Source organism: Dysidea avara, chromosome 13 (genome assembly GCF_963678975.1).
Source record: "Dysidea avara chromosome 13, odDysAvar1.4, whole genome shotgun sequence".
Lineage (NCBI taxonomy): Eukaryota > Metazoa > Porifera > Demospongiae > Dictyoceratida > Dysideidae > Dysidea > Dysidea avara.
The window spans coordinates 240,468-254,423 of record NC_089284.1 but is presented as its reverse complement, the minus strand read 5'-3'; the positions used below and the strand labels follow the sequence as shown (position 1 = coordinate 254,423).

Here is a 13,956-nt window from a genome sequence, read left to right as displayed (position 1 = left end):
GTAGGGTTGTCATATGATGACTGTACTTTAACTCTTAAAGCAGTAGTGTGATTGCTGTATTCAAGTTCTATCTCCTTCATCAGATCAGGAATCAGTGGATGGCCGTACCAGTGGCTCATGATCACACATTCCACTATTCCATTCATGTACGTTTTGCACATGCTGTAGAACACTAGACCACTGTATCTAAATAGTTAGCTTATAGCAGGTGTAATTGTAGTACAAAGTTGTACCTTTAGCTTCATAGGATCCCCTTCACAGGTTTTACAATAATGCCAAATATGATTGATGTTACTGCTCCACTGCTGCAATTTGTTCATGTTCTTTACTTTACCAGCCTGTAGCCATATAGGAGTGTTTGTATCACACTTCAAAGACTCTTACCTTGGCCAACGCTTTTCTTAGTTTCTTCGACTTGTGCCAGATATCCATGGAATGAAATATGTCAGGATGCTTTGAAGCTGGGAGTAAACAATAGAATAAACACGAATACCTTAGAATGATTAAGGCTTACTCATTTCCTTACATATGGAGGTGGAAGCATCAGTGATAATCTCCTTGCAAGAATTGTGTGTTTGTAGAAACTGCAATGATCTAACAAAAGTTTCTTTCTCCATGTTTGGAAACTGCAAAGCCACTTCTCTCTTGTTGTTCTCAAAATCTTCATCCAATACATCTAGCGTTTCATCTTCTGGGTCTTCTGGAACATTGTCATCAAGTGTAGTGTCTCCGTCACATTCACTGCAGTGTAAATATAACTTCCTAAAACCATAAAATGGAATTTTACCTGGAAGTATCAGAGTTGTCATCATTTAGTAGTAGTGAAGCACTCAGTGTTCTATAAACATACAGATATACACATGATTGTTTGCAACACAGCCAAATCTTACCCTCGCTCAGCCTCTGCTGTCAATTCAATGCCATCAACTTCTGTCACAGGATTGTCCATGTCACATGTATTATCTACCAATGAATAAATACAACTGATGTTCTACATAGAAAATTACATATAGGGAACTGGCATATTGTACAGTGAACAATTTATAATAGAGTGAGCAGTACATTCCTGTTATGTACATACACTATACCTTACCATTGACTCAGTACCCCTCAACACTGTGACCTACAATAGAATGAGTATCCATCTCCATTGCATCTTCTGTTGCACTCAAAGTTTCCTCAAAATCTGACGACCTGTAAAGTGGAAATAAGACTGCGTTTCATTTGTACTGTGTGCTTCACACTACATTCTCAAGCAAGCAATGTTCATGTATACCGAAAGTTTCACAAAGTAAAATTTGAGCTCTGTGCAACATATGAACACATCAATAGCAGTGTTATAGCAAGATCTCTTACAACGTATCCATCTCAGTCACTATTCCATAACAAGATGTTGACTGGTGAGATGCTCCATCCAGTGGTTGTGATTCACTAATAGGTACATATAAAACTATCACAAGGAGTAGTCATTTCAACACAGTCTGTTTAAACACTTAGGACTTGAATCAAGATTCAATCAAGCGATCAAAGGACTTTTCAGTAATCAAGACGTTCATGAAATTGACAGTCAAGCACCTATACGAGAATTTATTGGGCTTTTACGATTGACGATTAATAATCACGGCCTTTAAAACGGGGAAATCAAGTGATCAAGGCAGTATTTTAATTACCTTGATCCCGGTCTCAAGTGTATCAACAGACAGTATAGAAATGACTACCCCTTGTATCATATGTATGCCTCTATTACAGAATTAGTCTACTCACCTATTTGTACAATTTCTGTGTCTGCTAGCAATTGGTGTAGACGTTATAGAGGGATTTACCCTATTGCAAAGTTTGTACCACTGAAGAACATTCCCTTACTCACCCATCCAAAACTTGAAGCCTTGTGCTGCTCTCAAGGGATAATAGCATCCCTGAAAAGAATGAGAGTTCTTCACAACAAGGTAAACCAACAGCACGACTTACCTATTGAAGCGCTAGAGCTGGGCAATAAGTTTGCTGGTGGTAATTGCACTGCAGTGTCAGTGTTCGAGCTGTAATTACGGAATGTCTGATTGGCCTCCTTCAAGGCATCAGTTTTAGCACTGGCCTTAAAGCTTACTTCTCGATAGTACACAAATGCTCATAGCACTTTATCAAGTGTCGAACTGCTGGTTCATTACTCCCGAGTACATCGCGAGTCTTAATAGTTTTCAATTTCTCCAACGTTTCTTCCGTGAGGTAAATCCTTTTGTTTGCAGTGCCAGCATACTTCCTTGGTCTCCCTACTGTTCTTTGATAAACTGAGTCAGAAGCGAAGGTAGTCGATGCACAGTCTTCCATTACCGCCCTTGCTACTATTGGCAAAAACGTGATGCAACCGTGTTTACACGTAATAAACTACGCTATTAAATTATGCAAGGTCTTAAACAGCTTCGACATAAACAAAGCCTGGCGAACCACCCCTTTAATGAGGGTACTAAATCCAATAGAAACCTGTGGTACTACATTGATCAAACGAAAATCGGCTAAGCCAAATACACAATAGCCTTACTGTTAGCTTCTTTTCTGGACAAGGCACGCATCTCTTGGGCCGATACACTAGTGCCACAAGTTGTGGTGCTGACACTATCAACTTGAAGTGTGCATCTTGATACCAACAACCACAGTTTGCTACTTTCTGTCACTCTTTCTGTACTTGCCACCCGGCTTTGCCCAGAGAAAGTTTCTAAACTACTTAGAATGAGCCATAGCTACACCATACTGCTATGTCAGTGTGGCACTGACACAATTAATAAACTCGAAGGGTATCTCTTGATGCTAGCAGCTGTTTTGCCACTTGTTATAGCTTATTTTCTGGACTAGATAAGCATCATTTTCACTCATCCAGGCATAGTATAGCTACTATGGCGTGGTGCTGACACCTGGAAGGGTAAATCTTGATGCTAGTACCCACAGTGCCACTTTCTCTCAATCTTTTTTTGTCTGCTTCACTCAGAGAAATTTTCTAAAGTACTTAGGACGAGCCAACGTCAGTTTCTACATTATTTTGTGCCCCTCTGACGATGTGGGCTTGGCTATCCACAATTAATGCGGCCGAGGTAATTAATTTGTGGGTAGCACACGCCCAGATCACCATGGGGTTGCTGAGTTGTGTAGAAACCTTGTCGGCTCATTCATGCTAAGTTAGTTCTAGGATGATTGGTTGTATGTTTGTCATTGCCCAGCTGCTGTTTATCCATCACCATTGTGTGCCATGTAGAGCTGGTATAATTACTGTACAAGTATACAACTGTTTATAATAAATCTGAGAATCCTGTAATGTAAAAGACAATATGATTTACACATTCAGTTGAGTCCAAGCCATATCATACTGGAGTTAGAAGTCATACTGTATGTCGGTCATGTTTACAGATGTATTATTAAACTTCTGTTTGGCATTATTAAAGAATAGTCATGAGTATTAGTGTAATAGAAAACACAATAGAGAACATAAAAATGTAGTCTACATAGCAAGATTACTAGCTCATGCAGTATGTAAATATTAAGGAAATTCAAATCATATGAGGTACAAGTAGGGGGACCTGGTCCCCCAGTTTTATTGATCAATGCAAATTAGATTGAGACACTATAGTACAATGAAATGCTAATACAACGGTCACATCTTTTTAATTTACTGGAAACTAGACTAACTACATGGTAATAAGAGTCTAATACTATGTAAATAGCTTCTATAATATCCTGCCATGACCCCCTATAGAATTGGATACTTCAAACTCCACTGTGAACCATTTATTACCAAAGTTGTCCCTCCCACTATTTAGTTGGCTTCACTGACCCAAGGGGGTAGGTCATGATGTCATAACGTGTACAATTTTTTCTGTAATTTATTTGAATTCCAATGATAATTACAAGATGAAAAACTTAATGTATCAGCTATTTACATCATTGTAGACACCGAACTTGATTGCATTTACTACTAACAAGTAAGAATACAGCGAACAGAAACACAGGTACCTGAAACTAAGATCAGAATTTATTCTAAATAATGCTCTATTGCAAAGTTCACCATAATATCACTGAGGCTTAGCCGGGCTTAGTAGATGAAACGATTTCTTCACTATTGATTTCTATTTCTGACAATAAATACAATGCTAATCTTCACAGTTTACTAGACTAAATCCTATGGCAAAATGTACAGTACGCATACGTCACACAATTATCATGACATCATGTCCTACCTCCTCTGCCACTGACCTTGATTCTACTCAACTATAACATTTCTAATCTCATATGTTACAGCTAAAGTGTAATGTAAACAAAGATTTTGTTTCTGCCTTTGATTGAGCCACATGTTTTTAATACTGTTTTGAAGTTACTTTTGCAACTGTACTGATTTGATCGACACATGTATGTGGATACTACATATCTACTAGTGTATGTGCTTGCAGCTTTCCTGATGTCATGATGGAGTCATACAAGAGGAAGCCATTAGCTCCTTTGTTCTTCATTATATTCTTAATCATCACATTATACATCATCACTAATGTGTTGTTGGCTGTTGTCTACAGTACCTTCCAGAATATTCAGAAAAAGAAATTTAGAGCACTGTATCTTCATAGGAGGTATGTACTGTATACTTGTTATTATATTTGAGTAGGACTCAGCAATCTACAGTACAGTATGGTCATCTCAGTGTCCAACCTATGTATACATTTCCACATACACTGTAAGCTACTTCAAGAATACGTAAATACTGAAGAAAGCCAGTTGTGTTTACTACTAACAACATGGTGGTTATTTGTAGTGATGCACTGATGCCACTTTTTTACTACCAATACATTTGAGACCAGAAATGGCTGATACCAATATTTTCCCCCACAGGCATTTCTTACAAGACTATATAGTAATTTGAATAAGCCAGCTTACTGAACACATTTGGTAATCTCATTAACTGCAGTTTGCTGGTTTTGTGGCTATCTGTTACACAAGATAACAATAGTGCACTGTATATGGCTCTAATGAATCTTATTTCATGGCTTACTGCCATTTCCACTGTACTAATAATGCTAGTAAGTGGCTTCTTTCAAAGAATTCATAGCTTACTGTATATCAGCTCTTGCTCAACTCCCTTTGGTACGCTATGTATGCCACCATCTTGAAAAGCAATAAAATGACATCATTTAAAGTATCGGTTGGTATCAGACATTGTTAGCTTTGCCAATACAAGTCCAATACTGCCAAAGTAAGGCTGATACTGATACCAGTATCAATATTGGTGCATCTCTAGTTATTTGTAGTACAACTTACAGGTGTACACACGTTTGTTGGGCTTGAGCACATTTACACACTTGCATTGGATTTAAGGCGTAGTTAGTATACGTACAGAACGTATTAAGATAACTAGATTTGTATGTCTACTATCTCTTGTTAAGTTAAAATGTCTAATAATGTATTTTCAGGAATGCAATTCGTCATGTGTTCCATGTACTAGCAGTCAGAGGAACTAAACACAAGGTATGTATCTACTTGTTGTGTTGTTCTAAGTTAGATATTTGTTGTTTTAACTAGGTTCTGCCATTGTCCAGCTACTTTGAAATGATGAAATGTTATTCAAAGTACACATGTTAGTTTATGCTACTTCTTATGTGTACATCGATACTGTGTTGCTGCATGTTTCAGCAAAACTGAATGGTTTGTGCACTTTCAAAGCAATGAAGATGAAAGTGAAGGATATTGATGACACAGTTGACAGAGCAACACAGCTGGAGGAAAGTGAAGAAGTAGATAATGGTGAAGATGATAGTTATAACAGTGATTATGATGACAGCAGAGATGCTACTTCATTACGGTGTGGTTCTACATTGATTTAATATTTTGTGATTTTTCAAGATTGGGCTTAGTGGGTAGTGTACAGATGTTTAAATAACTCTAGCCTTGGAAACTAGTGAGCGCTACTGGAGGTTTTTGCTCCCTTCAATAACAGTACAGGTTTCTTTAGTAAAGGATTCTTTCTTGAGATGTTTGTATAGCCACCATCGAGTTTTGAGGCAAAATGTTCATTTTTTAATGTTAGAAATTAAAATGAAGGTAAGGTGTGATGGGTTGGATACTTTCAAGGCAAACACAGAAATCCTGTTTGCTACACTATTTGCAGTGTACAGAGTATTATTTGAAGGCTTCATGGTATAAATTGTATAGCGCTACTGTTTGGGATCACATAGTAAATGTGCCTCTCGTTTTGCCATAAATGCTGTCTCAAAAACTGCCAAAAAAGTTGTGGGAAAGCATGTTATTAAGCCGAGTCTATTCTTTGTAGAATAGTTAACCTTGTGATACTTCCAACAGCACTTAGTTTAGCCTAAGCCGAGTCTATTCTTTGTAGAATAGTTAACCTTGTGATACTTCCAACAGCACTTAGTTTAGCCTAGAGTGTGTTTCCCCAACAGCATATGGTACTACCATTGTAAGACTTCTCCTAACCAAAGTGACAAAAAGGTCATAGTAATACCACAAGTTGTTCATGTTACAAATTATATTTGTTAATGCCACTGTTCAGCTGTAATAGAATTAACTTTGTTGAAGTGCAAAACCAGCAAAAGGACACTGGCTCTTGTACAAAGTCTATTGGTGTGCAGTGTAGCTTCCAGTCTAGGGGGTATATTATCTATAGTTAGAGAAATATTCATCTACTTACTAGTGATGCACCGATAAGAGATTTAGCCGATTATCCGATTAGCCGATATTGAAATTCACATATTGGTTGATACCGATAACCGATCCGATGTTTATGTTAACCAAAATTTCACATGTATTTGGTAAAATTGTCATTTTTAAAACACTATTTTGGTCTTATTTTTATGAAAACAATATCATCAGGGTCTGTAAAATTAATCGGCTAATATTACTGATACCGATATTTCAAAAATGTGGCCAATAAACTGATTTCTGATTATTAACCGATTAATCGGTACATCACTACTACTTACAAATGCATTATTCAGACAATGATCCATAAGACCCATACATTGTGTTGTAGGATTGAAGAGTTTTATGCATTCTATGATATTCAGAGATTGAGTTGGACCAAGGTAATCACCACTTTGATGATTTACGTTTCTAACTGCTTTTTGTGGTGCATAGGTTTCAGGTTATGGGGAGCTGCTCCGCTGGTATATAGACCTACCAGATTTCCTCTACTCTAAAATGAAAAAGCTAACGAAAGCTGTCAAGAGTACTTACTTTAAAGCTGCAATGAGTAAGCATTGTCAATGGAACATGTATCAGTAATAAGATCTTCTAGTATTAACTGCTAAGACATTGTATATGATGTCTAATCACTTTTTTTGTAGATTTAATATTCCTCAGCAACTTGTTGTTCTTCTTCATAGTTACATCACATGTTTCAGGTATTCATATGTACTGTATGTGTCGGTATGTAGTTGTGTCTAATGTACAAACAGTCCCATTCAGTAAACTGTTAACTCATTAATGGCCACTGCTGCCATATGGCGGTATGGCATCATAACTCACTTAGCCTTGCTATCCTACAGTACAATACATCGTAGGGACCACAAAGGAGTAGGTGTGGCCCACGAAATAACATCACCCAAAAGTCAGCCTCAATTTTCCCAGGTGACAATGAGGCAGTATTGGTTGGGCAAGCCCAAACAAGCTTTCAGATCTACCCGAAATGCTTTCAACAAGTTGCTACGGAATTAATATATATATATATATATATTTAACAGAATTTTCTACTGACTGGCTGATGCTTTCAGACATGCGTAACTCAATAACGGCTAAGGCTACAGGCTTGATTTTTTCACGGGGTGACGTTGCTTCAGCCCGAGAGGTACCTTTTGGCATACCACAGTACATACCATGCATTCTTCATGGACTTACCAGTGTCCTCCTTTGTGTCCCTTTCATCTTTGCTGACAGCGAAAAGTGTCGATTTGGCGGTAGCATGTGATGGCTTCCCTTCAAAATGGAAATCGTCCGTATTTTCATAGTGGCAATTTTGATTGCAGAGGTATTTTTCGAACAGTTCTTGATTCGTACTGCTGTGTATTGGTTTGAACATAGCCAATAATGAGGCGTAATGGATACTTCACTTTTCAAATAATAATTGGTAGAACTGGGACGCGCAGAACCATTTTTTTTCTTTTGTTATGCATGGATTGCAGAGGGTGCTTTTTGAACAGTTCTTGATTCGTGATGCTGTCTGTGTATAAGGTTGGACGTAGCTGACAACGAAGTGTAATGGTTACTTCACTTTTCAGACGATAACTGATATAGCCGGGGCGCTCAGCACCATTTCAGATGTGGTAATGTGAGGATTCACCCGTCTTAATAATTATTTACAAGAAAGTTAACAAACAAGTACACAAAATATTAGGAATTTTCAACTAGAGTAGGGACCATAGCACATTGATAAAAAGTACTGAAACAAGCTGGAGTAGTGCATAATATTAAATCACAGTAAAACAATAAGAAGTGTTATATCTCTACTGTGCTCAATAAAAATGCACAGTAGGGATATAACACTTCTTATTGTTTTACAGTGATTCAATAGCATGCACTACTCCAGCTTGTTTCAGTACTTTTTATCGATGTGCTATGGTCCCTACTCTAGTTGAAAATTCCATTTTTTTTGTGTACTTGTAGCTTGTAAAATGCGTTTCATAGCAAGATGCGCTAGTACTAAAACAGACATGCCCATAGAGGTCCTGTTTCTGGGTTAACTGGATCCTTCCTGTACTAGTGTGCATTTGTTAAGTAATAGTGCAAAGTGTAACCTTTTATATAAATAATAAGTGAATTAAATAATTGTTCTTCGAGTTGAAAAATATTAATTGATGACAAAGAGTTATACAGTTGAACCTCTCTAATCCGACACCTGCATAATCCAGAATCCTCTCTAATCCAACTAAAATGTCGTTTACCAATACTTTTGTGTAAAAAACAACCTCTGTAATCTGACACAAATTTTGATTCTCTACACTTTGAAATACATTGTTTTTGACATTTGTATTCTGACAGAGAATAAAGCATTACAGAATCTAATTTTAAGCAACCAAAGCATTTAATTGTTGACAATTATAGAAATACTTGCAAATTCTACAATTATTTAAAACCTTGTGTGATCCGTTTTACCTGTAATTTACTACATAATCCGACAATTCTAGATATTGTACAATGTCGGATTACAGAGGTGACTTGTTAATCCAACCACCTCCTTAATCCAGCAAAATTTATGGCTCCCATTGAGCATCGGATTAGGTAGATAGGTATATGGTTCTGTATATTGGACGGTTAGTATGATGCAATTTGGCAATTCAGTGAGTAGTCCCTTATTATTTGGCCGTAAATTTTAAATTAGTGGTTACATCCACTTAACTACAGCTGTCAGCTAGGCGTAGCATTTTATAACTGCTATTTTGGAAATGAGTTTGCGATTTGGTATGCAGGAAGTAAGTAATTTTAAATGTTTGAGGGAGGCACAATAATACAGCTGTACATACAATGTAGCAGACTTTTTGTGTTACATATATGACTAATGTTTTGGAAATCAGCTTCTGGTAGAAATAATACTACTGTATACATGTAGCTCAAGTGATTTATTTAGGTGCATCTTCAGTTTTGTACAGGGTAAATCTATAGATCTTGTAAACAAACCCACTAATGGCCATCTATATCATACTGATCTACGTACATACCTCGAATGACACCTTTGCACAACACCTTGTGCTAAAGGTGATATAAATATATTACCTACAGTATGAGGTGTTCAAAGACACCATTTGGCATTTAACTCACATATTTTCCTGGCAATATCATGGGAAAGTGTTTTGCTCATGGCTTTATGCCCCAGGGGCGGATCTAGGATTTATAAAAGGGGGGGGGGCTAACTCAAGGTACTAATCTCTTGGGTAGAGATGTGTGAAGCACACTTCCCAGCATGCAAAAACTAGGGGGGCCTGGAGGCATGCCCCCCCAGGAAAATTTTGAAAAATAGATGCTAAAATACTGCAATTTGGAGACATTTCCACATATAATTCATAATATTTTCTGCCTTTAGATATTTTATATACTGCCTTTAGATTATAGGTATGGCACTCTGCAAAAGCATTTTGCTAATGGAAAGGTTTGGGTAGGTACAGACAATCAAGTACATGATACACCCCTCTCACAATTGCACAACACTGAATAAGTGTATGTTAGAATAATAATGTTGAAAGTGGAAAATTTTGAAATTTGAACAATACAAGATTGAATCTGAGAGCATTTTCAATGGAAATTGTGTACCTGAATTAAGTATTGCCATACATATTAACCACACAAGTAGATGAATGAAGTACTTTAAACAGACCAATGCACTTCATTGTATGTATAGGTGCAGGCAGATTTGGAAAAATTCCATAACAGAACCAACTACATGTTTCCAGTGAATGTTCTATTAGAGTAGTTAGCTGACTGCTCTATTAGAGTGTCTCGATCTTGTAAACCTCCAATGCTGATCCGGGCCCTTGTTGCATAAACTTTAGCATAAATCACTGATAATACCTTGGAAAGATGTTTATAAGGTGGTTTTATGAGTATTTGTATTATTAGTGATCATATAATTATGCTAAGACAAAATTTCATTATAATGCTCAGCATATTGAGCAAGTAAAGCCTAAATATGAAGGGGGGGGGGGGCTTCAGCCCCCAAAGCCCACCCCCCTAGATCCGCCCCTGTGCCCAGCCATTCAAAGATATGAGACAATTTGACTTGTTATACCATATAGCAGAAAATTTTGGCAGGAGAAAAGTTTGGTGAGATTGCATGGAATTGCCAAAATGGTACTCACCATGTTTTTCAAAATAGAATACCAGATGCTGTTCTCCATCACTTCATAACAGGTGAGTGAATATTGTTACAGCGGTTATTCAGCCTTCCCCAAGTATTCCATTCAACAACCCTTTGTTGATATTTAGTTTAGGATAATATAGTTAAGCGGACAGGTAATTCATGCCCACATGCATTCCAGTCTCATTGCTACAATCTACTCAGTGCTCTATTATCGATGGCACTGGTTCAATACTTTGTAATAAAGAAAAAAGTGAAACAGCCTCTAAATGGCCCATTTGGGGATTTTGTCTGCAAATGTTTGTGTTTGCAAAGTGTTAGAGAATGGCACTGCCTTGGGCACTTGAGGCCCATACACAACACTAGACCCTGCACAGGAGTTTGAAATTGGAATGTAAGCAATTTGGTACAACTGCTGCTATGCATTACTAATCTAATTGATACTGGAATCTCTCCCCCTCTGAAGGAACCACAGTTTGACGATGGAACCACTTATACCATGACACAGTCAAAGACCAAGTTAAAGAAGCAGCACACAGGTCGCATTCACCATATATTGAGATGAGTCGGATAGTGTAGTTCAGGAATTAGTTCCTAAGAAAAGAGGTAGACCTTTACTGGTTGGCGAGTACTTACAGTAGTCCACCAAGTAAGAGAATATATCAGGGAACTGAGAAGAGAAGAGGCTGTCATTAATACCGATAATGAGCTATTGATTCAACTTGCAGTTTTTTTCACATACAGTGCATGGGTCAGTGGTTTATATCGATCATTTAATTAGTTGATGGAAACTGATCATGTCTCTTAGTAATCCACAAATCAAAACTTGCCCAGGCAAGCTCATGTCATACTCAGGTACTTAATTATGTTAGTTCATGTAACACCGTCATCAATACTGATGTGACCATTTCAAACATTGTAATGAACAGATATGCCAATCTGCTAGTTGAGCCACATTGACTTAACCAAGCATTGGGCAAAGAAGACTCGGATAAATTTTGTCTAAAGAAGAGGAAATATGATAACAAAGGTTATTTTGATGAATTAAAAGAAGCTGTTTCTGCTTGAATTCCACAATGTTACAGGCGTAAGCCCCTGCTGAAATATTTTTGTGGCGTCTAAATATGCTGCTCAGGGAAAGTGTTGATACGGAAAATTATTGCCTTGATATGGTTTCGATGCTTGAAGAAGACAACTATCTTGATTGAAGATAAAAGAAAAGACAAGGTGCAGATGGAGCACACTTGTCGGAACCCCAAAAGGCACATCCTACCAGTGAGTTTTGATCTCTAGGCTTGCGGCCATGGTCGGTGAGTAAGGCAGACCAAATTTCAATTTTTAAAAAACAATTTTATATCCGGTCGCATGAAAGTGTATTCTTGTTTTTAATACTGTATTTCATGTTAGATGGGTTAGTACATCCCCTGAATTATTCCATAAAGGTAGTTTTCGTCACGTAAGATGTCTCAAAGATGAATTTTTAAGACAGCTTTTTTGATACGATCCCTACTTAAACAGTACGGTAACAGTACTACCGTACTGTTTGATACTACTCCGGCTGTGATGTAATAGTTGAGGTCAATATGCCTAAATATATACCTGGCAGCTTGTTTGAAGTTTCACGGTGATCATTGCATGCATATATGTGCTACTTATCTTTTCAGATCCAGACAAAAGATTTGACAAATCTCAAGAAGCTCTGATAATCAATTTTGTGTTCATATCAGGTAATTGAAGTTTTATCGTGTATGTTAAATTACATCTTAAATTCTTAATAGTTTATTTGGGTGAAATAATTTTAAAACTGGTTGCGTTGGGTCCTATCCATTATTTCAGATCATATTGGAATGTGTAAGTTATTGTGTATGCATACACATCATTATTGATTTGAAACTTTAAAATGGTTTTTAAACTTTATATGTACGGCTTTCCTGTTTTACAAGTTTTATTATTTCACTAGTATTAGGAACTTTAAACTAGAGTAAGGACAATGTAGTACCACGATAAAAAGTACTGAAACAAGTCGGATTGGCGTAGTATGTAATGTCCAATTGCTGTAAAACAATAAGATTCAAATATCCCTATTGTGCGTTTCATCTCCACAGCACAGTAGGGATATCTGCTTCTTATTGTTTTTCAACAATTGGACATTACATACTGTACTACTCGAATCCAGTTTGTTTCAGAACTTTTTATTGTGGTATTACATTCTCCCTATTCTAGATTAAAATCCCTAATTTTTTTCTTATTCTTGTTTTTCTGCCAGTTCTTGACCATTAAACACACTATACAATGGATAGGGACCCACCGATTATGCTCATAATTTTACCTATTATGTTATGCTGTACTTCTCAAAAATTTACCTATTATGCTTAAATTTATGCTCAATACTTACCTATTATGCTCAAATTGTGCCCAATTATTTATGCCTCAGTTCTCATGCTCTGCTAATAATTTCCAGTTTATGGATAAATAATAAGTGGCTGAAGCACAAACTTACTTGTCAAAATGCATATTACAGAAAAGATCAATATACTCTAATAGAACAGTCAGTTATTTGATTGTTCTATTAGAGTTACTGACTGTTCCATTAGAGTATATCGATCTTTCTGTAATAGCTACTTTGGTAAGCAAGAATTCATACTATTGCACAAATATTCTACCTATTATGCTAGCATTATGCTCAATGCTTTCAGGCACCTATTATGCTCATAATTATGCCAGCATAATCGGCGGGTCCCTAACAATGGATTTCTGAAAATAGATCTTTAACACTAAAGATCATAGAAAATTGGATGTGTGCGTGGAAAGACCCTTTTCAAAAAAACTGGTCACAATTAGTGTTGCACCAATAATCAGTTGAATTACGTATCGGTAATAGCTAATTTTACAAGTATCGGTATCAGTTACGAAGCTTGCCAATTAACTGAAACCCACAATCAATCATTAGTGACGGCAATGAATAAGTGAAAGTAAAGAAAATGGTGAATGCAGCAGTAAGTGGTACAACATTTATTTGCTGTAATTGTTATACAACTGTTTGCACTTTTTTTTGTGAAAGTATGGCTGCAAGGTTATAGCAGGCTGTGTATATTTATCCAGCCATCCATGCATTTAGTTGA

At 36.9% G+C, this 13,956-nt stretch overlaps 1 protein-coding gene across 5 annotated transcripts in view; it reads left to right on the top strand.

Moving 5' to 3' along the window:
• The window catches only part of LOC136242102 (two pore channel protein 1-like), a 97,196-nt gene that overhangs the window by 36,905 nt on the left and 46,335 nt on the right, over nt 1-13,956 (top strand). For 4 of the 5 annotated variants that reach the window (XM_066033488.1, XM_066033491.1, XM_066033492.1 and 1 more), the window contains 9 exons: nt 4,419-4,607; nt 5,445-5,499; nt 5,554-5,608; nt 5,665-5,833; nt 7,022-7,073; nt 7,126-7,240; nt 7,335-7,391; nt 12,499-12,561; nt 12,613-12,685. In XM_066033488.1, the coding sequence (XP_065889560.1) occupies nt 4,419-4,607; nt 5,445-5,499; nt 5,554-5,608; nt 5,665-5,833; nt 7,022-7,073; nt 7,126-7,240; nt 7,335-7,391; nt 12,499-12,561; nt 12,613-12,685 (828 nt within the window). The remainder of the gene's footprint in view (nt 1-4,418; nt 4,608-5,444; nt 5,500-5,553; nt 5,609-5,664; nt 5,834-7,021; nt 7,074-7,125; nt 7,241-7,334; nt 7,392-12,498; nt 12,562-12,612; nt 12,686-13,956) is intronic. The other variant, XM_066033489.1, reaches the window with a different exon arrangement.